The sequence below is a fragment of the Ixodes scapularis genome, unplaced genomic scaffold (genome assembly GCF_016920785.2).
Source record: "Ixodes scapularis isolate PalLabHiFi unplaced genomic scaffold, ASM1692078v2 PGA_scaffold2__306_contigs__length_199485367, whole genome shotgun sequence".
Classification (NCBI taxonomy): domain Eukaryota; kingdom Metazoa; phylum Arthropoda; class Arachnida; order Ixodida; family Ixodidae; genus Ixodes; species Ixodes scapularis.
Window position 1 is genome coordinate 92,661,539 of NW_024609857.1, and position 27,976 is coordinate 92,689,514.

The 27,976-nt window shown below is 42.1% G+C and overlaps 1 protein-coding gene across 1 annotated transcript in view; it reads left to right on the forward strand.

Annotated features, from left to right (window-relative positions):
- The window catches only part of LOC121836550, a 76,143-nt gene extending 49,550 nt beyond the window's left edge, over positions 1–26,593 (forward strand). Inside the window, exons 3-4 of the mRNA XM_042291478.1 lie at positions 26,324–26,376; positions 26,461–26,593. Coding sequence (XP_042147412.1) covers positions 26,324–26,376; positions 26,461–26,593 — 186 coding nt within the window. The remainder of the gene's footprint in view (positions 1–26,323; positions 26,377–26,460) is intronic.
- Positions 26,594–27,976: the final 1,383 nt, after the last annotated feature.

Genomic DNA, 27,976 nt, shown 5'->3' on the forward strand with positions numbered 1-27,976 from the left:
TCAGTGATTCCGCCGATTTTAGATTCAAACAAAAAATGTCAACATGTCGCACACTTAAATTTGTTTTTGCAATGTTTCTTTCTTTCAATGCCCAAATGGGATTATATTTGGTTTTAACGGCTCTTTGGTGAAACTATCTGATAATAGGGACTTAGCAAATCGTTACCGTGTTCTGTATACCGTACCTCGCTTAGAGTTCCTATTGCGTTATTCACGCACTGGTTTCCGCGAGCCTTCAGCGCATATCACAGCTACGTCGAGCCACTGATTAGAAGAGGTCATTGCCAACAACGCCTTATTGCATCGTGTGAGACGCCCTTTCATCCGTTTTCGAGCAAATATGCGGGCAATATTTTTTTAACCTGAAACGTTCTTTGACTAGTTGTTTAGGATTTGGTGTAGCCGGATCATGCTTTCCCGCTAGATTTAGCGGGAAAATTGACGTCACGTGACATCGACGCCAACTCAGTTTCCCCGCTAAATTTAGAGAGGAAAATAATGTCACAGGACGTCATTTCACGTCACCTATACACAAATCCAGTTTATCCGCTAGAGTTAGTCGACAAATTGACGTCATGTGATATGACGTCACGTGACCTATGGACACATTCAGTTTACCCGCTAGATTTAGCGGGGAAATGAACTTCACCTGACCTGAACACCAATTCAGTTTTCCCGGTAAATTTAGCGGAAAAAATGACGTCACATGTCACGTGTCGCTTCGTGCCACGCTTCGTGTCACGTATCCTACGTACAAATTCAGTTTCCCCGCTGAATTTAGCGAGGAAATCGACGTCACGTGACCCGATGTCACGGGACCTGACACACGTTTCAGCCTCCCCGCCAAATTTAGCGGCAAATTTACGTTATCGCTAGACGTTTCTTATGCTAGAACGGTTCGCGTATCCAACAAAATTGCCTACCAATTTGCCATACATTTTTTTTATCAATCTCCGACGAACTTGATAACGGAAACAAGAGTCTCGAAAATGGTATAATGTACGCAGCATTTATATACATACTGTACCTACTTTCCAGCATAATTACCACGCATATCTAGGCAATTGCCATGACATGGCCCAAGCTTTTTAACGACCTTCTCAAGGACGGTCTAAGTCATTCCATGTCCAACGCAACCGTCGGTCGTCGCAGACGTTGTCTCCCAACACTCATCATCGCGTATACGCCTGTCGTCAACGCGGTGGCAGGTTCACGTGGCGAGACGCAAACCGGTCCCTTGAATTTCGATGGCAGCTTATGAAATATTTGCAATAAAAACGCTAGAACAAGAAAAAAACATATACAGCGATTATTTTGAAAAACTAAGGTGCAATTAACCGTTTCCGGGTGCCATTGATCATTTTTTTTATTATTGCGTCCATCTTGCATGCTTTGCTGTTTTCCTTTTAGTCTTCATGGAACAGTAATGAGCACCGCTCTTGATAAGTGAACGTCATTTATTTTGATGCGCAGTCGGTCGATTCGTCGACTCCAATAATTGCATCAGCCAGAAAGAGGCCAGGCAAGCGTTCTGGATATGATTCGTTTCAGCTGTAACGCGGTAACATTTTAGAGAATTCAAACTGTCAAATTGTTGTCAAACAATCTGAGTTATTCCCTTTTAAAGTTCCCAATTTGAACCTATCACGATGTTATGAAAGCCGGTGCTTTAGTCTTCATACCTTTCATTTGTATATACCTCTCTTTATCGAGTTCGTTCCAGAAACTCGGAAAACGAAGTAATGTTTTGATTTCTGTTAATCCGGCATTTCTGACGAGGGGAGAATCGGTGGTCGGAGTATACGTGCAGTGAAAGCTCCCGGTGCGGAGTTGCAGGAATCCTGGGTTCCACACACACCCCTGCCAGTTGCGACTGTGCGGTTGTGTATCACTTCTGCGTGGTGCACGTTAAATAGCGCGCTAGAGGACGTATATTGCACTGGAAAAATATATATTCTACAGCGTAAACCAGTGTCGCCACTTACTCTGCAGTTTCGGACTCGTCGCACGCCGTCTAAACATTTATAATAGCGACTAATTTGTCTGTTCTGCCACCTACGGTTTCTTAACGAAATTTGTTTTCAAGTGCCTTTTTTAGGGAGGTTACTGGCCCTCACTGAAGGTATCAAATCTAAAAACCCCGAAGCACAGAGTAATAAGATAACAAACACGACGACTTCTTGTTCGTTTTTTTTTTTTTTTTCTCCATGTCTCAACGGTTTAGATTATTATGTATTCTAACCAGCTCACCTGTATGCTTTCGCTTCTTGCAACTCAAGATCTGCCTGATGAAAAAATTGTGATTTCGTCAGGAAAGAAATGAAAAAGACTGAGTTTGACAGACTCTTTTTATCAGTTGCAGTATTTTGTTTAACGACGACTGGACGTGACTTCTGAACAATTTTTCTAACTTATCTGTTTATGCGTTCAACACTATACTTCGTTTCAACTTTAACTAGCACTGCAATAAAAAAAAAGATTTTTTTTTTAAGAGCATAGATGGAATACTTTTTTTTTACCGTAATTTTTTTCACGAGAAGGAAAAAAATTCTCTCAATATTTACGTCGTTTGACGCAATTTAGGTGGAGGTCACGGCCCGCTCTAAGCCCCGCCCACAAATCAGTTACACCGCCCATTACTGCTGGATTTGCTTGCTGCTCGGCCGAATACGCTAACAAGCCTGGTGTCACCCTTTCCCGACATCCGGCGCGTTTAGTCTGGCGTCTTCCTGCCCCCTCTCCCTATCCCCGGTGCAGAGTAGCAAACTAGAACTGACGTTCGGGTTAAAATCTCTGCCTTTCCTTCATAAAGCACTACTACTACTACTGGCAACGCCTGCTAGTTGTGCGAGCAGACGCGCGGCAGCCTCAGGCATAACCTGCTATTTCACCACCGTCTATTGTCGTCTGCCATGCCCAAAGGAAGCGGAGATGAACGCTGCCCGTCGGCGTCCGTTTCCGCCTTCGTCCATCTGCTATTACTCCCCCGTCTAAAAAAAAAACGTTTACAACGCTATGAAGACTCGACAATGAAAGCGGTGTCTTAGCGTTCCATCATGCGCGAGCGATGGTCCAATACAAGTGTCTGTCATCGTCTGTCGATGTGCGATAAAATCTACCCAGAGGACTAAAAAAAACAACAAAAGAAATATGCACTCATTTCAGCTTTTATGTCCTTGTTATTTTTTTGCATAGCGTTCGGGAGCAAGGTGGGAGAGGGTCACGACGCGCAAATAAAACGTGACCTAAAATTATTCGCTTTGGCTGCAGGCCAGGTGCACTGCAAAACTTGAGAGCTACTTGCTTGAGAGCTAGTGCACAGAAGCTTGGCATTCCACGTGTTTGCACCAGCAGGAAGTTGAAGTATCCTCACTCTGGGAGCTGAAAAATTCCACCAGGTGGCGATGCCCAGACTTCTCGCCACGAATAAGCAGTGTGACCCCGGCTTAAGGTCAAACAAAGGATTGTCAGCTTTACTTTCATTTTTGATTGGGAAAATTCAATGATTACAGACTTATTGGTTCATGGGACTATCTCATTATGCTACGGTGTTTTTAATTGTCAAGCTTATGAACTAACACGGTCGCCTGACATTTTAAGCTTTCAATTGTGACTTCGCATTGTTAGATTTTCCCAGCGGATAAAGCAGACGTCTCAATTCTTTGCTCGATTAAATCAAGTCTGTCGCGCGTACTAGCAATATATTCAGTATAATTGAATACGTTGAATACCACAATCAACTATGCTTCCAAAAACTAATTTTAAACGGCACAAAAAAAAAAAGTTTCCGAAAGGAGTTGCAGAACACACACATGGCACAGGCACACACACACGCGCGCGCACCTCTCCCTCTTTTTCCCCTCTCCCACAAACACACACACACACGCATGTGCGCAGAAATCCTAATCTCAAGGAGTAAACACATCGAGAAAGGAGCGTGGACTCCGCATCAGGTAATAGCTTGCGACATCTACCGGGCGTTGAACTAACGAACTAACTGTCGAGCGTCAGACCGATAAGAGCCGCATATTATCTACCTCTGCATGGGCTTGACTGTGCCTCGGACTCTTCGCACGGTAATTGTCTCACAGGGCGCAGAACGTGACCCAGCGCAACAACGCAGAACGTTTTCTCTTCAAACTAAACAAGGACGAAAGCTTTAAAAAAAAAATAATAATAATAATAAACGGAAGCAACGCCCGTGTCGTATCTGTTTCACGGCTTCAGTTATCGGAACTTTAACAGCCCTCGTCTTTTGTGCCCGTGAGGCTACAATGTATCCTCTTTTGCATGGGCGCCGAAGCGAGCGCACGCGTTAAAAACAATATGAAGAAGTAAAGATCGCGATAGGGATAAGCGAGAACTAATTAAGATGAACCGTCGGCCTTTTAACGACAGCGCGGCCAATCCAAAAACTTCGCACCAACTTTGCCTTCCCCCGTCGTCACGCGTTATTTTTCTCGAGCCCCTAAGAATTTCTGGTGATTTGTACACACGAGACCCCTCTGACGTGGTTTTATTTCTTCGATACCGGATGGCGCCCACTGTTAAGATATACTATATATATATATATATATATATGAAGTAATGAAGTTGCACTTGGAGGCGTCGTTGGTGTTTTAAAGCATTTAATGAGTCGACGTTATTAGCGTGCCGAAACTACACAAAAAAAGCTGAAATTGTTTTAGAAATTGACCAAGCAAATTGGGGTGGTGTGTGTGTGTATGTTTATACAGCCTAGAACTTGGTCTGCCTCACAGGGGCGACGAGTCTCCCAGCTGTAGATGAGCAATTTAGCCAGTGCAGTACAACCGCTAGCCTGGGGTCTTTAACGTGCACCACGCAGTAGTGATACACGACCGCACGCCGGTACGATGCTCATCCAGATCGAAACGGGCAGGGGTGGGGATTGAGCCCAGGATCCGTGGGTTCTGCAGCGCGAGCTTTCGCTCCACGTGCTCCGAGCTGGTGTGCGCAAGCCCACTCGGCCACCGTTCCCCCTATATATATATATATATATATATATATATATATATATATATATATATATATATATATATATATATATATATATATATATATATATATATATATATATATATATATATATATATATATATATATATATATATATATATATCTGGGTGTCGAACCGGAACCGAACCGAACCGAAAACCGGAACCGAACCGGTATTTTTTCCGGAACTGAACCCGAACCCGAACCGTTATATTGTTATCGCGATGAACCCGAACCGGAACTGAACCGGAAAAAAAATAACGGTTACCGGCTCATGTCAAAACGGTTCGGCCACGCGCTGTTGACAATGAATGTGCTATCAATGCCATTTGTTTTTTAAGTGCCGTCAACTGACACACACCTCGCTTACATATTTTTCTTCTCCACTCAGTCTTAGCAATATAAACGCTGCATCCATGAATCTTGACATAGGAACCAGTATTGCGCTGGTCGCGGCTTGCACGGAAGAAAGAGAATTGGAAGGCTGTGCAAAAAAAGAAAAAATCGCGTCACGGGATTTCATTTTTCTACAATCTCGTAAATCCTAAATGCTGCTGTGTGCTCATTTCATAACACGTTTCTAGAACGCGCGAGTTCTTGTAGCTTGCTTCCATCGGAATGAGAAAAGAAAAGGCTGTGGAGTTTGATAATAATGCATCCGGTTTCGTATAGGCACTTAGAAGCTAACATATTTGTGAGACAGCGAACTCTTCTATTTTAATATTTATCCTATTACGTCCTTCTGATGTTGCGTTCGGTGAAGTGTTTTTCATATTCCGTATCTTGTGTAATGAAAACTTCTTTAAGGGTCTAATTTGAGTTACCGAAGGCTAGTTCAAAAAAAGAAAGCTGTATTTTCTCCCCACTGTTCCTTCAATTGCTTACACGCCGAGGTGGCGGGATAGTTAGCGAGTTCTACTTGTAAGTGAGTTTGTAAGGAGGTCGCGGATTTTACAGCTACTGCGTCGGACCAAATTAGATGAAGTCCGAATGCGTAAACGTCGGTGAGGTAACCTTTGAGTGCACATAAAGAAACCATTCCTGGTAGAAATCCCTGAGCCTTACACTACGATGTATCCCGTTTCGTATGTGCTGATTTCAGATGTTTTATTTGTAACTTATTTTGATGTTGCAATTTGTCATTTATAATTTCCGAACCGGTTCGCGAACCGGTTCGCGGATCGAATTAATCAAACCGGAACTGAACCGGAACAAAATAAATTTACCTGAACCTGAACCGTAACCGAACCCGCATTTTTTCGGTTCGACACACTGATATATATATATATATATATATATATATATATATATATAGAGAGAGAGAGAGAGAGAGAGAGAGATTATGTGTTTGATTGCACCAGCACCTCGAAACACCCCCCGGAAATATTTTCTGATTACGCCACTGTGGACGCGTATCGTTTAAAACATTCGGAAAAAGGGCGCGTATAGTATCGATCTTCCGATCAAACGCGCTTTCATTGGCAGGCACACGACCGCTCCCGTTTATTAACTCTATACATATTACTTCTATCGAGTCGACCTCTCGGTCCATTTCTCATCGACGAAAACACGTACCCCTGACAAGTGCACGCGGGTCGTGGATAGCGGAATAAGCGACGAAACGCTTATTAGCGTTGCCGAAACGCGTCGTTTGAGAGAACGAGTGATGTATAGTTAACTGGCGAGAAATCCAGGGAACTACTACTAATTTTTAAGAGTTTGCGAATGCCCCCTCCACTTCGGTGACAGCTATATAAGCAACAAAATTCTTTAATTATTCCTTCCGATTAACGACCGAGAGCCGAACCTCGTTTCTCTGGCCGCCATATGTAGCGAACAATGCTATAGACCTTCTGGTTAATTGCGCCGTCAAAAGCTACATATAAATGAACCGCGCGCTGACTAAAGTAACCTTGTATATAGCTTTGCAAACCGGATCAAAAATCCGCTCGCTCCAATTTTCGCGCCTGTCCTTCCTTATTTTATATTTCGCTTTTTCAACGGGCGTAACATGCGGTTCAAGTGCTCCGTCAGACAAAACAAAATGACCTTGCTAATTGGCAGACTAAAAAAAACAAAAAAAAAAACGTCAGCAAGGTCACACGATCTTGCAAATAACGGTATCGCGACCTCACCATCGCCTTTTTTTTTTCTTTTATTATTATATATATATATATTTTTTTTTACTTGACGATAGAAGGCTTCGGACGCTACGAGCCACTTCGAACAAACCAGCGCGGCGAAAATGTCACGTGATCAGGTGATATGCGTTCGCGGGCGTCCCTTCCAAGGGACACGTGACGCTCAAAGGCGGTGGTGGACTGGCTCCGATGGCCACTATAGCGTCCGCTTCGTGCTATCCTAAGGCGAAGCGAAAAGCGTCTTGTTGCATTTTTTGTTTTGTTTTTCATTTGTACGCCATCATGACACGATCAGAAAGTTCTCCCGAGGGGCGTCTGACTAACGAGTGGGGGACAGAGTCAAGCGGCGTTTCAGCGCGCGATCGCTCGCCCGTGATTAAGAAATTGTTTTGTAATCACGCTCTTGTTGCGAGCAGGCGTATAACAGAGGGAAATAAAATATAAACTATACAGAAAAAGTAAATATTGCGGTGTTTCTGCGTTTAGGCCTCATAATATACGGAACGGTGTCTCGGTCATTTCAATTCTTACATCGGACGCAGTCCTTGGCGACATTCGTCGCCTTTTTTCTCCTGATAATCTCGGTCGCAGTCCTGAAAAACAAAAAGTATATATATATATATATATATATATATATATATATATATATATATATATATATATATTTAAAAAAAATCACTGACCTTCTTTGTTGTGCTGTTGCCTAAGGCTAAAAACTAAAAAAAAAAACAAAGAACCAAAAATAAAACAGAAACTGAAGCGCGCAAAAATCACTCTTCTAAATTAAAAAAAAAAAAAAAAAAAAAAGTTACAGGGAAATATTAGAAGGATAATCGTGATACCGTTTTCTTAACGATAAAAAATAATAAGGCGGGGTATTTGGACAATAACTTATTTACTTTAAACCCGAGACAATGCCTCCATAAAATTACGGGCACGCATATACATACACCATTTGAATTGCTGAGTTTCAGGCGCACGGTGCATGTGTATTAGCCCCGAGTGCGAACACAAGCGTCGCTGCGGTCGCCGCGCCCTGATTGGGTGAGGTGTACCGTGACGTCAGGAGGAGGACTCCGCTCCGCGATCTCGCATGGGCTCGCTTCCCAGCACCGGTTTCCTGGTTTGGCGTTGTGTGCCACAAGCTCTTCGAGGAGCTGGACTTCGTTTACCCCGGTGTGCAAGACGTTGAGTTAGGCCGATATTGACGTGCTTCCGTACATTTTATAAGCCTGCTTGTCCATGTTACCTTTAAAATTGAGTTACAAATCCCGAAAGCTATCGGAGGAGGCAATTCCGCCGATGAACCTCTCCGTCCGTCCACACGACACAAGGCAATTTTGCGAGGGATCGGTGAAGCGGTGGCGCAAGTGTTTCAGACGCTGGAATTCTGTTCCCTGCATGTTCATTATTTAGGACGATATTACATGCCGCTTTCAAGGCATTTGAAGTGGCATTTATATCATGGGCCTTTGGGTATGTCGGCAAATTAGCTTGCGAGCCCGACTTTGCGCTGCCACTCTGCATGCGCTGGTTCGCAGATGTTTTAAAGGCCCTGTGTCTGATTATCCTGGAAGTGCTCGTGGAACAGGGTTGTTTTACATAAATGTAGCTTCTTCCTGAATCAATTATATATATAGTTTATATACGTATGCCGGCATATTTCTTAGAAGATGCACAATTACTGGAAATTAGTTTGTATGGTAGCAGCAAAAACGGCCGAATTGCCCCCAGTTGCCTGTATGATATGTATTGAACTGCCCAAAATATGCACAGCAATAGTGCCGTAATTTGGAATGTTTATACTTTTTCCTGGCATTTTTATTCCAGCCTCGGGTATTCGGAAAATACACCGTTTAGTCTGAATTGTCATTTCCAATTAAAAGAGACACTGCTGTAGGTCTCCAAAAAATTTCCTGAGCCTCCAAACTCCCTACAGCTGGGCTCTGACAACAGAGGAAAACAGGAGTAAAAGCAAGCATTCGAACGTCTGTCCAGTGGTAGATGCAGCACTAGTAGCAGAAAATGTGGAACCTGTGAAGGGCGACAGTCTGCGTGAGAAAAGCTTCTGGTATTTTAGATTCAGGACAATTCGATTTAAGTAAAATCTCAATTTTAGGGCTTAAGGGACTAATAACGAGCTAGACACCTTCGGTTACGTTTGTTATACATCACTTAAGGGTTGATATAAACAAGTCCACAGATACCACCCGTGTTGTCCATTGAAATAGTATCTGAATCCAGCAAAGGTCAAATGCGAGCAATGTATATAAATAAATGCTCTTTGCTTTTTACTTTCCCCCTGCACTTGGGCTGTCTCACTTGTGATTCTCTCCCCATGGCCCAGACTGTATTTAGCATGTTGCTCAAGCAGCATATGCAGCTTTTCTGCTTCGGCGATCTTGTTTAAAAACGGAGATACAAAAAAAAATATATATATAGTATACATAACCTGCCAATTCATTCAGACCATCAGCAGCATTTATTGTGTGAGATGTAAATCTATAGAGATGCTCCTGCAATTGTGGCCACATTTCTTTATTTTCAAATACCAGCAGCGATTCATGCCATGCCTGCCCTGTCCCTTACAAAAATTTGTAGTTAAATTCTTTTGAATTTTTGTTGAAAATTTTCAGGAGTCGTATTGAATTTCTTTTTAAACTTTTTTTATGTTTTTTAGACTTTGTTTTGACAACTTATTTAACTCCTAGTAAAAATTGGCCACTTAAATTTTTTAGAATTCCTTCTTACATACATTCTTTTGAATTCCTTCTTACATACATTCTTTTGAATTCCTTCTTACATAAATTCTGTTGAATTCGTTTTGACAAAACCGCAGATTGACGTTAAAAAAACAGTATATTTTTAATATATTTTTAATTTCGTTAGGAAAGAGTGTCTTTTTGATACATACACATCCCACAAATAAGCAATGTAAACAAACACAAACACCATCAAGCACTCAACACGAGAAACACAGTCCTGTTGACGGCACCAGAGCCTTATATAGCCTACATATTGAAGGTAATCATTTGGCCGGTGACCCCCTCAGCAATTACTAAGTTTCCAAGTCTCCGGTCTCCTTCTCGAAAGTCTGTCAAATGGAAGACAGTGTTTCGAAGTTCGTGGACTCTATCTCTTACTGAAAAGCATTGGTACAACTAATAATAATTTCGTGTAGTCGCTAAAACAACATCCACAAAAACAGCTCAGAACAAATATTATCGCTTCTCTGCATAGCACCACTCGGGACGAAGCCAGTCAAGGTGGTTGCTCCACTTTAAAATAGTTATTTTGCTCTTCTTTACTAGTTGAATAGGGTCAATAATGCAACGATGGTCATTTACAAAGTGAGAACGGCAGGGCGTGTTTTTCGAACGCCTGGCCTCCAGCACACGCCCCATGCCTTCCGTCGTGCTTTGACTGCGCAGTCGAGCTCGAGGAGCGCGAGACGTCGAAGAGTTGTCAAGAATAGAAGGCTCGCGCTGGAGGCAGGAGAACGGAAGCTCCTCCCTACGGTTCTCAACTTGTCAGAGACTATTGAGAAACGTAGTGACATTTGACATTTAGTCAAGATGTATTATGTTCAATAAAAAGTCAACAGAAAGTCTGTAGCTTTTCTTTTGACACTGGCTACAGAAAGTCAAGTGAATAATTTAAACACGAAGTAAATAGAACGTCTGCAGTATTTCTGATAACACTTTCAACAGGAAGTCAACAGAAAAAGATCCAACGTAGAGTTAATAGAAAGTCAATAGCTTTTCTTTTGACTCAGGCAGAAGAAAATCATAAAAAAGTTTCAACACAAAATCAACAAACTTTTTGTTGACCATGTCAACAGGAAGTCAGTCAAAATAAAGTAATCAAAGTGAACAAGAAGTCAACACATTTGCAATAAAAAGTAAAAAAAAAAAAAAAAAATCCGTCATATCGGACTTCGCACACGACCGCAGACCAAATAAAATAATAAAAAAATGTCTCTTTTTATAAAATATTATAAAGAAATAATGTCAATGGGTTTTCTATTTATTTTTTAGAAAATAACCTACAAAAAACGTTGTTGCAACTTCTTTTTATTTTTTTTATAAATAAGTCTACAAAACAAAATCTATTGTTTTTCCTTTTGAATTTTTTTAGAAAATAATCTACAGAAAAACGTCTTTACAAGTTCTTTTTAATTTTTTTATAAATAAGTCTACAAAACAAAATCTATTGTTTTTCCTTTTGCATTTTTTTAGAAAATATTCTATAGAAAAACGTCTTTACAAGTTCTTTTTAATTTTTTAATAAATAAGTCTACAAAAAATTCAATATTCTTTCTTTTGAAAGTTTTTTGACAATAGTCAAAACAAAGTGCGTTTATAAAGGAATTCAGTAGGATCGCGGAAAGTCAATAAGAAGTCTAAAAAAATTAAAAAGAATGTTGAGACCCGTTTTTGTAAGAGGTCAACCATGCTTAAAATGTTGGTTGAAGTTTCGCCTGTAGCTACAGGCCACACCTCAATAAAGGCACATATATAAATTTATGCTTCCTACGAAAAACACGCCCAAAGAAATTCAATAGAAACGAGCGCGCCGACAGCTAGCGTCGTCACAGCCTCCATAGGGCGAGCGGGGCGAGTCGGGGAAAAATTCTCTCCTCGCCGTGACGTCACCCCGGTTCGCCGTAAGGGGGCGCCACGCGAACTTCTCGGGGCTAATATCTGAGCGTGAATGTCCGTTTATATTCCCGTGTGTGTGGTTCCTTTTCGAAAAATAGTATGGAATGGAATGTTTAGCGTAAGAGTGCCCCGACATGGGGAATCGTCTCCTGCCCGGAAGGAGACCGGTTCCCAGTTTCCTACTCTCCATTGCCCCTCTCACCCTTTGCTCCTCCTCTCCCCAAGGGAGCGGGCCTCTGAGCTACCCCAGCCACTCCCCGCAAAAAAGAAAGGAGGGTCTCCCTCTTTCCTGAATGGAAAAGAGGAATTGAGGAAAAACTTCCTGGGGCTTTCTGCTTGTTCGTCGGCCTTTAAACGGCGCCCCCCCCCCCCCCCCTTTCTCCGGGAATTTAAAAACTTTCGGAATGGGTACCCGAATGTTAGGGAGTCTTATAGTAGACCGCTGGCGCCTTTGCGCATGTTAATACTGCAGATTGGGCGAGTTGGTAAGGCATCATTACGAACCAGCGCAAGTAGACAGTTAATCAAAATCCAAACACACAAAAAAATACACTCACACAGCGCTGAACTATCAACTGAATCGAAGAAGAGGAAGTTTTAAATACAATTCAGTTGATAGTTCAGCGCTGTGTGAGTGTATTTTTTTGTGTGTTTGGATTTTGAATAACTGTCTAGTTGCGCTGGTTCGTAATGATTTGCGCATGTATTGTATATCGTTATCGGAGCGCGAGGACTATGTACTCAAATTCTTTAGAGTGTCTCTTGAGCGCACACGTACACGTTACCCAAAGAGGTAACTCAATATACACTCCATTAAAACGTCAATGTCCACCGGTTCATTGAATTGACATACGAATTGACTGGAAAAAGGAGAGAGGGCCAACCGATGTCATAATTTTAGGGTTTGTTAAGCCATATTACGAGGCATATCACCCAAAACCGTTAACAAAACTTCTCACTATAATCGAAAAAAAAATTAATTGGATAACTGCTTATTTAAAACACAGACAACGGCATGATCATTATAACAAAGTTGATTACTTCCCGTCACATGGGGTGCTCTCTCAATGGACCCCATTTGTTTTGGGTTTACATAAATTACATAACAGCTGACACTGATGCTTCGCTTAGACGGTTTGCAGGCAACTGTACCATATATCATAATATGAATGATATCAAAGACATTAATAAATCTACAGGAGGCACGCACCGCCATCCAGGGCTCCAAACAAAACGACAAATAGATATCAATTACAACAAATCAGCCGCAATAACTATATCGTGTGAAAAAAAAAATTTATGTGTTTTAGATGTACTATTTGTTAACCGAATAGACGAGTACAAACATCTTGGACATTAGTCCAATAATAATCTCAAAGTAAACTGCCTAATTCCGCTCATTCACATCAAAAGTAGAATCTGGAGTTCCTCAGGGATCAGTTCTGGCACCCCTACTTTTTCTCATTTTTATAAATGACATTACAGTGGACAGATCTGTTCAAATTCGCTTATTTGCCGATTATTGTATAATTTATAAGCAAGTCAAATGCTCAAATGACCAAGTAGTCTTAAACAAGTGTTTAGAAATGATCTCAGAATGGTGTGATGATTGGCAAATGTCTCTAAATGACCAAAAATGTGCTCATATGACGATTACTAGGAAAAAAAAACCACTGAATTTTAATTATACTCTTCAAGGAACCGCTTTAAATACTGTATACGTGAATACAAATACCTTTGATTAATCATAACTTCAGATCTGCGTTGGAACTCACATATTGACTATATCTCCTGAAAAGCAATGAATAAATTATGGGCATTAAAAAAGGAAACTGAAGGACTGCTCGAACAAAACGAAACTAATGGCGTACAAAACGATTGTTAGATCTATACTCGAGTATGCCGACGTTGTGTGGGATCCTTACACAAAATGTAATATTAACAAATTAGAAAGAATTCAGAAGAAGGCATTAAGATTTATATTTAACAAGTATGGCAGAAACACCTCGATTTCGGAGCTTTATGTACAGGCCGGCCTTCCGCTTTTAGAAAAACGTAGAAAGATCAATCGACTGAAATTTATTTTTATCTAATAAATGGGTACTACAACTTAGATTATCTAGATTACTTTCACTTCAACAGATCTAGGTTCGCAAGAAATAAACACAGTAAATCAAACACTGAAATAAAGTGCAGGACCGACTGTTACAAATACTCTTATTTTCCTCGTACTATCCATGCCTGGAATGCGTTACCCGAACAAATTGTTTCTTCAAATTGTCTAACGTTGTTTCTAGCATTGATAAACGAATTACCAGAGTTTTGAGGTTTCAGGCCTTGATACCCCTCAAACGAATATTTTTCTGCTCTTTGTGTGTTCGTGATCATATATGTAAAATGTTTTTTTTGTTTTTTATTTGTTTTTTGTTTTGTTTTGCTGCGTTGCCACGCTCTGTGCTTGCTTTTTCGTAAAACATGATCCATGTATCCCTCCTACCTTGGCCACCCCACGGCGGCCGGTAGTATAAATAAATAAAAAAAAACTGGCTGTTTACAAAAGATTGCTTGGTCCTTTTATTATTTTCATTTTTAATTACACAATCTCACTGCCGTAAAAGCAGTTTTTTTTTTTTTTTTTGCGCTTTTTAATGAAGGATGAAAATAAAGAAATAGAAAGTATTAAAAAAACGTTTGCTGCTCCGTTTATTTGTAATTTTGTTAACGACAGATCCATCGTTTGAGCAGAATGCGCCCAATCCGTTGAGATCCCTCGTAAGCGCTATGGCACGCTGGCGCCATCTATCGGCTAGCCCAGGAACGCTTCAAACCCGAGTGTATATATATATTTGCGTTTTTTTTTTTTTTTTTTTTTTTTTTTTTTTTTTTAGTTCAATTCTGTATCCGCGGGCTTGAAATAATATAATCACAACTGCCTTGCGAAAAAAAAAAAAAAAACACTGAAAGGCGACGACCGTCGTGACTGTGCAGTTTTGACGGTGCTTGATTGGCTGCGTGGGATCGTGTGTCGGCTGTACGCGGACTTATACCCCTGTCAGACGGGCACCTTGAATGTCATTTACGCTAAAGGCCTTTGGAATTTTCAAATGACATTTAAGTCGTGTCGTGTCAGACGGGCAACTCAAATGTCATTTAGGTGATGTCTATCACGATAGCGGTCTGTTGTTAACCCGGAAAACTAGTGTTTATTTTATTGTTTACTAAGTAAATAAAATGTAATGAATTCTTAGAACATAAAATTCAAACGCGGAGATGAAAACTAAGTACACGTTTTGACGGAGACAAGGTGTTTTGTGGCAACGACACGACGTCAGCAATGCCAAGTAATCCGTAGCCGTAGCCGATCCGCCGCTTGGCTCGTCTGCTTTCGGAAATCCGTGCATCTTGCTCGCCGTTGTTCCTCGCGCTCTTTCGTTCTTCGCCAGATTCGTATACCCCGTTGACGTTTACGTCTGCGATTGATTCAAGCGAAGACCCTGACCATGTAGCGATGGAGCCTGCTGACGACAATGATCGTAGTGCGATGGATCCGGAACTGTCGGAACCTAGGATCGCGTTCCTGACGCGCAACTGAGACCGCGAGTATATTAAACAAATATATCGCAAAATGTGTGCGAGATATACACGTTATAAGCATTTTTTTCTAAAAATAATTGCTACAAACATTGTTTTCAATTGTATTTATATTATTTATAATGTTTTATTTCAATTCGCGGAACTTGTACTGACCGCTGTTGACGAGACTACACATTTACGAGCCGTAAATGAGTTTGGGAGAACTCAGTTGAGCTCGAATGTCATTTAAGTCGAATGTCATTTGAGGTGCCCGTCTGACAGGGGTATTAGTGTGAAGCGGAGCGCGCTGAATAATAAACGTTCTGGTTTTAGTTTATATATATATATATATATATATATATATATATATATATATATATATATATATATATATATATATATATATATATATATATATATATATATATATATATATATAGCGTTCTCAAAATGAAAGCAGAGTAGAAAGCTCGCTCCCGAACACGCCCATACAAGTTCAACTCAAAAAGGAAAAACGAAAAAAAGAACACAACGCGTTTAATCCATTATCCCGAAGACGCCTTGTCATGCGTGCCACCGCATTCCTCGAATGCAAATTGCCCATAATTTTCGCATCCTGTCGTCCGTAACATCTCGCGAACGAGCGAGATCCCGCGAGATTAGCGCATTCCTCTCCCGTTCCCCGCGTCGACGAGGCCTCGACCTCTCGCGCGGGGAACGCCCAGCTCATTAGTATGTGGCGCAGGCTCCGCCCCACGCGTTCGCCCTGACGCCCCTCTCTCGCTTTCCATTGGACGCTCGCCGGAGGGCGGTGCTCGAAAGCGGGGCACCGTTTTCATTGGCCTCGATGGGACGCCGAGCCGCAATCTCGATGAAAGATGTCTTTCTCGTTCGGTTTGATTAATGAATTGGGCCCCTCGCGAGGTTTACGACGCTATCTCGTCGACGCGGCTCGATTCCTTACGTGAAATTTCTCCGGAATTCGAAGGCGATCCTCAATGAAGGTTCTTTCGCTCTCGCTCATAATGTCTCGAACGTAAAGCGAAAAAAAAGATAGAAAATACTGTATTAAGTCAACGAGACTTGCACCTCGATACGTCGCTTTGGAAGGAATGTCAGAAGAACGCGCTACAAACAACACGCTGAATTCTTGGCTCTATGACATGCTAATTAATTCACGAATAGACTGGTCTCCGAGTGGTGATTGTTCTCGCCACAGCGAACTTTCAACGCAAGGGAGAATTATAAAGAACGAGCGAATGATAATGTTCTGTTTCGTGATAAAGTTGCATACATTGTTCTCTTTTTCACACTTGCTCTTTTATTATTATTATTATTTTTAACAATTTGTACGGAGGAGCCGGCACCGGTGAAGACAACGCCAGCAAGCCCCAATCAAATTCCATATATTAAAAGGACAGAAGTGATTTGAAAGTTTGAAGTAAATTGATGGTGGATATTCTTTGTGGATAAGGTTTACTTGGAGAGACTTGTACTGTACTTGACACAAGTAATGAAATTACTTATATTTAGGTTTCGGAGTTTTCGGTTTAAAGTTTAAACCGATAAAAGTACGCCGAATCCATTTGCGGAAATTCGGTTTTAACCGAAAAAAGTCAGTTTGTAGGATCGGCGTTTTCGGTTTAAACCGATAAAAACCGATAAAAGTACATCTAATCCGTTTTCTAAAATTTGCATTTAACCGAAAAAGGTCTGTTTTTTTTTTTTTTTTTGTGTTTTTTTTGGGGGGGGGGTGGCCTTTTCGAGGTGGGTGGTGGAGGGGGGAGAGAGAGGGGGGGGGGGGGCTTTGCAAGGTTCGACATTGTGTGACGCCTTCGTGATTGCCCTCTCCCAAAGTTCAACATGCAACAAAAGAGGTCTTGGATTTTCGTTCGCGGGACATCTGTGTCCTTTCCGTGATCAAGTTCCCGGCCCTAAAAAAAAAAGATCTTAACACCCTCTCTCAAACTTCCCTGTGGTTGAGAACATAACTACAATGGAGTATTTTTTATTTTATTATTTATTACTTTTTTTTTTTTTTTTTTTTTTTTTTGCCATTCCGCTGGTCTTTTTTACCGGCGCCCCAGACGGTCACGTCGCCAGAACGGGGAGGAAAAAGAAGCGCGCTGAAGATTATGCCCGCGAATTCCGCGATTTTGAGGTGTGTCCTGACGGAAGTTGTAGCGAAGACCCTAAAGAAGCGCTAAAAATACAAGGACGAGGAAGTGAACAGGCAAGAGCGCTTGAATGATCACAAATATCACAGCTGCAAGATCATCTGATCCGGTGTCCGAATGTGTTTCTTTCATATTCACCGAAAAAAAAAAACGGTAATTGAATTTTAAAATAAACACCGAAAAAAGTATGCCGAATTTTGAAAAAAAAAAATAAAAACTGAAAACGCGGAACCCTACTTATATTCGATACTTTTTGAAGTAATTTTGTTAATAATTCGATTACTTTTATTGAGAAGTAATCGCAATAGTAATCTTATTACTTTGTGGAGTACTAAAATTACTCGTTGTTACTATTTTTTTCTTCCCCTTTTTAATGGCGCACTTTGCGCAAATTTCCTACCAAGGAGGCTTCGAACTTACAGTCGGTGACGGGTGTAGCCCGAAATAACCCATTCCCGTTTGAATTTGTCCCGTTTTGACCCATCCCCGAAACGACCTTCCCGTTTCGACCCATTCCCGAAACGACCTTCCCGTTTGAACCTGTCCCGTTTCAACCCGTTTCCAAAACGCCCTTCATATTTGAACCCGTAGCCAAGACATATTTTACGTTTGAATTCGTTCCGTTTGAACCCGTTGGTATAAAGCCCCGCACATCTCAACCTCTTCGCTAAAAGTGTTCATCGTTCTAATCCTGGTTTGCGTAGTTTTTCTGCTTAAGAATATGTCCCGAAATCATGTTAATGCAATTAATGCAAAGGTGCAGGCGAGCAATTCAGTTATGTTGTGAAATAGTTTTGCTTGTAAATTTCCTAAAATATGCAATTTTACTTTCAGACAAGCTTCAACGAAATATATTTCTACTTGGACCTCTTAAAATGTTTCTTCTAAGATGGTCCCCAAAATGTGTAACTACGAAATGGACTATGCACACTGCGCAACAACGTTACCACGAACAGGATGTTGGCGATTTTTCGAATTTTACTTCGAAATGGTATTAGAAGGTACCACATTTTACCGCTTAGGTTAGTGGCTCAGATGAGCACCTTCAAACACACTAAAGCGGGAAACACATGTACGACGAAACCTTCCGATCCGACGTGCGGACTGCCGGAATGACCTTGGGGGGAGAGGGTTTTCGTAGCATCGGAGAGCGTTGAAAACCCTCGCCTCCGACCGTCGTATTGCGCGGTCGGACGTCGGATCGGACGGTTTCGTCGTACATGTGTCTCGCGCTTAATAATGTTAGTGCACTCTTCTCATTTTTTTTTTTTACACAAACAGCTAAAACCAACAATCGCTGTTCGCGCTCTGTACAATAATAGGGAGCTTTCGTAGACCGTTTTCGACGTCACGCGACGCTGCTCCGCAACCCGCTACGATACCCAGAACTCTACAGTCAAGGCCATCGGCGCGCAGGCGCAGTAGCGGCTTCTTCGTTGCGGAGAACTTACCGAAAGGGGAAACGCGATCTACGAAAACTCCCTAATAATGTCTTACAGTAATGCAGGCAAGCACTTTGAGCAAGCAAAAAATAGCCTTGCCTAAGTTTTTTATATCGCGACGCTATTTTTAGGTTACCCAAAGCACTTGCGTACGTTATTCTAAAACTTCCTTATAGTGAACGGGATATTTTTTTAAAAGTGATAAATCAGACAGGCTGACGGGCATACGATGGCGACTTCATTTTCTTACAAGTTCAAACACAGAACCGTCGCGTACACAGGCAAAGATCATAAACCACTAAATGCTATCGCCTGGGTTGAGGAAGTCGAGCGGCAAAATCGCGCCATCAGAAAGGCGACACTCCAATTGTTCGCGGCGGTCACCTGGCCCGCACGGCACCACCATTTGCAAGCTGCTGCAGCGATATCCTTGTCAAGGCCTCATCCCGTTTGCAGGTCGATGAAGTTGTAAATGTTCGGGTGAGCCCTCCCTGACACAGCGTTTATGTTACGGTGCCATGTCTCTGAGGGGTTGTTTCGGGAGAGGGAGGAGGGATGTGGGACCAAGGAGAACAGACACTGGACACTTGAACCTAATCAACTGTTGACGAACGGTACAAACGAACCGAAGGATGGCCAAAGCGGGAGGGTTGTTTCGGGAAAGGGCGAAACGGGAAAGGATGAAACGAGAAGGTTTTTTGAGCCGGGTCGAAACGGGAAGGTACAAATGGGAAGGTTGTATTGGGAATGGGTCGAAACGGGAACCACCCTCGGTGACAGGTCAAGAACGAAGTGGAAGTTCCTCCCCCTCTTTCCAGTTTAGTAGTGCGAACGCTGGAGAGGAGGTCGCCTCCTCTCCACCGTTCGCTCCGCTGAAGTGGAAAGGGGTGGGAGGAGCTTCCACTTCGTTCTTGACCTGTCACCGACTATATATTCTCCGACATGGTTTACTAAAACTGGCAAATTAAAAATCACCTCAAAAAGAAGAAAAAAATTAACAGTTTGGTTGGGACAGGTTGTTTTTAAGCGTGAAATGCTTTTTATCGCTATTCCCAATCCCAACATTTTGTCTGTCCGTGCACTTTTCGCTAAATTCGGCGGGGAAAGTATAGCTTCACGTGGCGACAAGCTACCGAGACACCTTGGGGAAATTGACGCCACGTCATCCATACGTCAACTCAGTTTCCCCGCTCGAAATCTAGCGGGAACATTCACGTCTAGTGGCCAAGACTTCAATCCAGTTTCCCCGCTATATTTAGCGGAAAATTGATGCCGCGTGCCCTATAGTACACCAATTCGGTTACCCGCCAAATTTAGCGGTAAAAATTCGCGTATTTTGACCCGGACATCGATTCAATTTTTCCGCTAAATTTAGCGGGAAAATCGACGTCACATGACCTGACGTCATTTGACCTTCACAACCATCCAGTTACTCCGCTAAATTTAGCGAGGAAATATACGGCACGTGACACCAATTCCCTATGATGCATTGCATGCATTGTGGGACTTTAAAAGCAAAGGTCTCTGCCAATCTTTTTTTTTTTTTTTATAATTTATTTAGATCGAAAAATGTTGATGTAATGGTGCTCTTGTACACGCAAGTAACCATTTCTTCGCGATAATTTGCATGGAGAGGTGCCGCGAAGCATAATGCAGTTTGCTGATATCTAACAAAAAAATATGGCCTGGCTATTTCGAGGACGGACTACGAAGATCCAATCGGGACGTACCATCTAAAATTAATATTTGTAAAGTCGCGTAGTAAATTGTAGTTTGAAAGTTTTGTAATTCAAACGTTTCAACCGTGTCTTGGAGTCCATCTCTACTACCCACAGTGATAGTCTACTTCATACAGGCATGAAAAAAAAAAAAAAGGAAAGAAGAGGGTAATCATTTCAAAAGTGAGTACCGTAATTTCCGGACTATAGTCCGCCCCCGGTGTATAGTCCGCAGAGGCAAATTTGGGGTCAAAAATGAAAGTTTTTGCTTAGATAGTCCGCACCCGCTGCATAGTCCGCACCCAGTGCATAGTCCGTAACCTGGTGCTTAGTCGACACGAAATTCTTCTCATACGCGGCACACCTTGACATATGTATGTTTCCTTAGCTCACAAAAAAAAGCCTATAATATACATAAATTATCAAAAACATACTCTTTTATTCAAAAATCCGTCCCGTCTCGTCATAATCAACGATATTGAAAAACACAATTCCTGTATAGTCCGCACGCGTAGATAGTCCGCACAGCCAGAAATTTCAACTTTTAAACATGTATATTCCGCGGACTATAGCCCGGAAAATAGGGTAAGTGAATTAACCTGTTTTACACTCAAAACAACCTTAGAAATCGTCACTGAAAAGATTTTTTTTGTATATATTATATAAATGTAATTTGCCTAACGATTAGTCTTTGTATATTGTTCTCTCATTTCATTGAAATGCATGGTTCGCCGAATTTTATGTGCATTTTTTTTTTTGCAACTTAAGCATCTCAATTCATTTTAACTTTCAACGTTTCTCGGAGACGTCAGCTATATTTGTCTCTGGGCTTTAGAGTTGTCAACATTTTTCGGGGCGCAAAAAAAGTGTGAGTTTGCTGTCAGCAAATTAAAAAAAAAAAAAAAAAAAACGTTTTCCGCGCTACTAAAAAGGAAAAAGTGTGTGGTTTTTGTTTTGTTTTGTTTCTTTTGGGGGTTTCGAAGTTTGAGGCAAATTCAGTGAAAGCCCAAATCTCAACCTAAAACGCCTCAAGCACCGTGAAGGTGGCTTTTCTGCATGCACACTAATATTGTGGGAAAGGCGCCTTCACGAGGATGGTGAGGCCTGCGTGGCGCAAATTTTTACATTGAGTTTTTCCAAATGGCAGGCTCTAAATCATCTCTTTCTTTAAAGTCAGTGATATAAATCCTCGCAGCGCCTTCTACTTCTTCTTTAACGTGACTGTAGGTATAGGGGCACTATCGCTCAGTCAAAGCTATCTTGTGGTCTGACATCCGAAAATACCGGATGTCACACGATTAAAAAAGTAATCACATCAAGAATAACGCGTGCGAAAAAAATTTTTGTATTGCTTTTATGGTGTTGAGAGGTTTTACGTAGGTTCGGACAATATTCTGCGTAAGGACGCGGCGTCTTAAGCCTGATCCAGATGCTCGCGATTTCGCGTTTCGGAACAGCGACGTCCGAGCACCTCCAGTTTCCACCACTCGCTTTACTTTCGCAGGAACGACGGCGCAATTGCAAAATTGCCAGTAAATTCGCATCTCTTGAACCGGGTGGTATAGGTCCTTCTGCATTCGTAGCAATTATCTCCCTTCGATGCGTAACGTTTTTGACCGCACGATATCAGTAAAAGCTTAAATATGTTATTGACAACACTGTTCAAAGCTCCAGACTCACAAAAAAAAAAAAAAAAACTGAATTTATGCTGGTTTAAAGGAGAAAGCAGACTGCAATTTTTTGTAGCAATAAAACGTCCGTACCTCGTTTCACATGGTGTGATTTTGCTTCGCAATTTTAAACCTCGCGCGGCCATAATAAAATAAAAAAAGTAATCTTTGGACACAGCAACAGTTTAACTGCAGTCCACATTTTTTTTTTTTTTTTTTTTTGTCGCGCGAGCGACATTTTGTTTAAAGCATATGAAACTTGCAAGCAAAATCGTCCCATGTGAAGCGGTCTCCTGTCGACCGTGTCTCTCGAAAGTTCAATTATATGCCCGTAGCTTTCACGTTTTTGAGGGCAAACCTGGCGATGAAATTGTAGCTTTTTTATAGTTGACGCCCCCGTCGTGCGTCATCGCTCTCTCGGTCATGTTACTTACGCATGCTAAGAGCTGGCACAATCTCACTGGTCGATACAAACTTACGACAAAACGAGACTTAAACGAAATGTTAAAAAAAAAAAAAAATTCTCCCGGGTTTAATTGATTTTCTTCATTTTTAGCGTTCTCTCTTAGCACGCGTTATGAGGCGCTGACAGAAGCGTGACTCGAACGAGGTGGTCGCGTCTTGCGGACGCTAGCGAACGCTACAGCGTCGTTTTAAACCCGCATTACGTGGTCGCGCCTCCCGCAGACATGCTCATGTAGGAACGAACGCTTCGTGGGAGCGTTCTTTAAACTCCTCGTGCATGTTGTGTTTCTGCTTGCTATTCTCACTTGAGACGTCGCTTCGCGTGGCAATAAAACCCGTCAGTGGCAGCTGAGGAACATTCTGCGTCCACGGCCCTTTTATGCTGCATACATGGCCGACTCGGCAACCTGATGGTGCCGAATGAGCGGCCCCAATTGAAACACCATCGATGCGATGGCGCTCATCGGCTTTGTGTGTTTGCTATAATACCGACGACCAAGCCACTAGTGTCTCCGAATGTTTCGTCGGCTAAGGGGCCGGATCTGTCGCAGTCTCCAGAACCGTAAAATAAACGAGAAAACGAGTAAATACTAAATAGGAAAGCCTAAATAAGCATTTAATAATGAATTTGATAAACATGAAAAAAGTAAGGTGGATGAATACATATTTTATGTTATTTTAAATTCGATATGTCGCTAATTATTTCTATTACGAAATAATTGTGACCCACGAAACTCATTAGGCACAAACGAAGGTGCGTGGGAACTTTTTGTATATTCACGCCGGGAAAAAGACTGGTCAGACTGGGTATAAACCCGATGATGACGACACGGAATGGATATGACGCGGGTGTCTACGCGCAATATGCGAGAGAATGCGAAGGAATTTTGACACTCACACAGACGCGAAACGGGAGAGTACGACTAGCGATGTTGGTGATGATACTATGGCGAGATAACCATGATTCGATGCAATTTTTTCTCGTTTTATATATCCTCTATACCCCTTTTATTTAATGACTGGGTAACTGATCGCTTAACCTGCCGATGATTTGATTAGTGCTTTAATCGCGATTAATTTTTTTAACCGGTTAATAGGTAAACTTTTGACGAACCAAAAGAAAGTGAAAATTACGCGCTTTCTCCGAGTAGATGTAAACGAGTACGCCTGTATGAAGAGAAAGATTTCGGTCAAACTTTCGCCTAAAGTAGTAACTCCTGGCATGTGCGGTATACGTTACACGTGACCTGCCATTTCAACTACAATCCAAGGAGGTTGTTCTTGCCAAAGAATGTCAGCGAACCTTTTTTTCCCCAGACAGCTGAAGTAATAATCGGTGAGTGTGAATGCCTTTGAACGTGTTCTCAACTACACTTCGAGGTCGATTCATAATCAAAAAGGTATGTTGCGCCTTTTACTATATATTCAACAAAAGCAAAATTGTTATTTTTTTCAAATTAATTTTGACTTTTTTCATATATATAATATGCGTGGAAATGAACGAGTCCGATTGACTGATTAATGAATCGATTAAAGGGTGTCGATTACTCGGGCTAACATTCTTAATCGACGGCCTACTTAAATCGCTTCCCAGAAAAAGGCTAAGCCTCTGAAAGCGCAATTACGTCAACAGAGCGCCAGAGATTTTGAGCATGGTGAATAAACGTTCAGGCAAACCATGTCGAAGCCAATGCTAACCACGCTTCAATCATATTGCCGTGCGTTGAGTTGCCACATGGCGCGGCACGACCTGTTTTCGGCCGCCATATTTGTCGAGATTGGGCGACCCGTATAGGCTGCTGGAGTCGCAAATATCCAGTCTTCATTCCATTCCCGTCACCAAATCACACTTTTTTTTTTATTTTGTTTGTAGCACATACACAACAGTCGGGAGACGCGAGAAAGGTATATATGCTAAAACTTTCGCCAATCTCACGGCTTGAGTATGTTGAAATTTTGCACGCACCGAGAAGGCGGGGGGGGGGGGGGGGGGGGGGGGGGGTGTAGCAGTAGGGAACATATAGTCAACAATTGCTCCAAGTTGCTGATCCTGTTGCAAAAATGTGATGATTTTGCGTCAATGCTGCGAAGAAGGTGCCTTCTCTTTCTCAAAATCGATACTAATTACACGGGCCGCGGCACACAGACACTGTGCGACTTAAAAAAAATATTTTCAATGATTGATTGTACTTCGCTTAACGGGGGAGGCTGGTCTTAAAGTGGGAAAAAGTTGGGGAAAAGTCATTTTTGAGAAAATGTATTTTCTGATATTTAGACGTACTCACCCAGCTCTCTACAAAATAATATTTCTTTATTTAATTTGCAAATATAAAAAAATAAGTCTTAATTTTTTATAAACATTCAGTGGGAATATACATACTTTTAAGTGCTTCTTTTTTTTTTTCTCTCTTCACACTTCTTTCACAAGTACGGATGCCTTACAGGCGTTTTCTGAAGTTTGTCTTGGACAATATTAACACGTTTGGTGCCATTTTAATTGAGAAGAATGAAGCTGTGCGGTGATGCTATTTTTATAGTCTTCCAACTTGAATTCTATTCAATTAATTATTTTTTTAAATAACGAGAAAGCATGTCTTTTACGCTCAAATTACAGTCGTTTTTTAGTAACATAACTCTCCCAGTTGAGATCTAAAACTGCATCACCGCACAAATTAAACCGTTGTGAATGCAGTTGCATTAAATGTTTTGATAATTTACGAATATTTTTTAACGACCTGAAACAAATGACCTAATCATATTAGACCGATCTCCCATAACTCGGGTTTCGGTAAAGGTATTCAATATCTGATTGCATACTTGGAATAGGTGCGAGATGTGTATCAGTGTATAATATGATAAGTATTCTTTCATAAATAATAAAATCACTCTAAAGCCCCACATGCCCCCTTAAGCCTTCCTTTTGAACACTGAATGTACTGTGAAATTTCACAAACTTTCTTCAGTGTTCGAGGTCTGTTGAAGCGGGTTAGCTAGCTCCGTTGAGTGCGCTTCTCCCTTGGCACAAATGTACGACGGAGAAGGGACACCGAGGAGCAAACACCGCGCCATATTGCATATCTGACTTTGCCACAGCGCAGCCTCCTGCTGCACTGCGGCAAAGCACTCCATTTGAGCAAGGTGCACGCGCACGAAAAACGCACTCCATCCGAGCACGCGCCCGCATCTGGTATTTAAAAAAATACATAATCTTGTAGGCAAAGATTGGTGTGACAACTTTACTTTGTAGTAAACTTAGGTTTCCCATGGCGACAACTAAAATCTTTTGTCGTCTCGTTTTTGTTTTTGTTTTCCCTAACACACCTCTATTGCTGAAGTTCCAAGATTCTGGTAAAACCTCTATCCGCTAATGTCTTAGAAAATGTTAGCTAGCGAGTGAGAAATTAATTATATAGTATCAAACATGTAACGACATGATAAAAAAATAATTATTCCTGGGCAGAGCAGGGGTACGCTATCCTCAATGACGAAACTTGTCTCTGTTCTCTTCAAATGGTAATTCAAGCCCATTCGGGCATCGATGTACATGAAATGGTTATCGATTTCAACTCGTAATAAACGATGCCTTGCTCTTTGCAGGGAAAACGAAGCTGACAACCTCCCTGGCGCAAAGAATGAAGTCCTTTCGGACGGCGACACGGAGGCCGTCACTAACGTCAGCGAGGAAGCCGTCTACCAAGCGGCGACTGAGGATGTCCTCCTAACTGCCTGAGAGGGCGCCACGTGCAAGGCCCCAAGACAAGCAGACGTCAAGCTAGAGAAAGGAACTGAGGCCTCCTAGACGCTGCCATGATCCCAGCCGCGAGGCCCCCGCGCGGTCCGTGCTAGCCGTAGGAGCCATGTTCCAGAACCTGGCGATGCACCTGCCCTCGTACCAGGACGGCTCCGGAGCCGGCTCGTCGGCCTTCTTGCACCCGGGTCCGCCCGTCTACGTGCCCGGGTCCAGGCCCCTGCTGCCGGTGCCTCACCAGTACATGCACCACCACCAGGTGAGGAGGAAGCTGGAAACGGCCACGCCGCGGAGGAGCAATATTTTCTGATAACAATGCCGTAGTGCTGCTGATTCATAAGATGCAGATCTCTTGACACGTTGGGCCCCCTGCCTACATTGTGACTCTTGATTCATGTCCAGCGAGTCAAGAGGTCCAACAAGTCAGGAAATTTGATAAAAAACCTGTCAAGATTTTTACAGCGGAGCTGTTAAGGGCTATAGTTTCCCCAGTTTGTGTCCGTGGACAAATAAATCTTGACACAACCTACTGGACAGCTACCGCCATCTATGAGCAACGGCTGCAGCCAGACAACCGGCCTACCGATTGTCTGGTTGCCGGCGTCGCTCATAGATGGCGGCACATACTACAGATCCGCTGCTCTTCGTTCTTCAACAGAGTGGAAAGGCTTGAAGTTTTTTGTTCGTCTTTCAAAGCAGTAGCTTCTATTGACTTCCCGAAAATGCTCCTGGATCCATCAGCGCAATGCTCGAAACCCAACGAACCGCGTGCAACACTTTCAATGCCGATACGTCTCAAACCTCGTGTAAAATATGACAAACTGCAATGTCCTAAAAAAATGTTTTAAACGATTAAACGGTTACCTGAGCTGTAGTAAAAAAAAAAGTGTTTGGGAAGCAGTGTGTCGAACCGAAAAAAATACGGGTTCGGTTACGGTTCAGGTTCAGGTAAATTAATTTTGTTCCCGTTCAGTTCCGGTTCGATTAATTCGATCCGCGAACCGGTTCGCGAACCGGTTCGGAAATTATAAATGACAAATTGCAACATCAAAATAAATTACAAATAAAACATCTGAAATCAGCACATACGAAACGGGATACATCGTAGTGTACGGCTCAGGGATTTCTACCAGGAATGGTTTCTTTATGTGCACTCAAAGGTTACCTCACCGACGTTTACGCATTCGGACTTCATCGAATTGGGTCCGACGCAGTAGCTGTAAAATCCGCGACCTCCTTACAAACCCCCTTACAAGAAGAACTCGCTAACTATCCCGCCACCTCGGCGTGTAAGCAATTGAAAGAACAGTGGAGAGAAAATACAGCTTTCTTTATTTGAACTAGCCTTCGGTAACTCAAATTAGA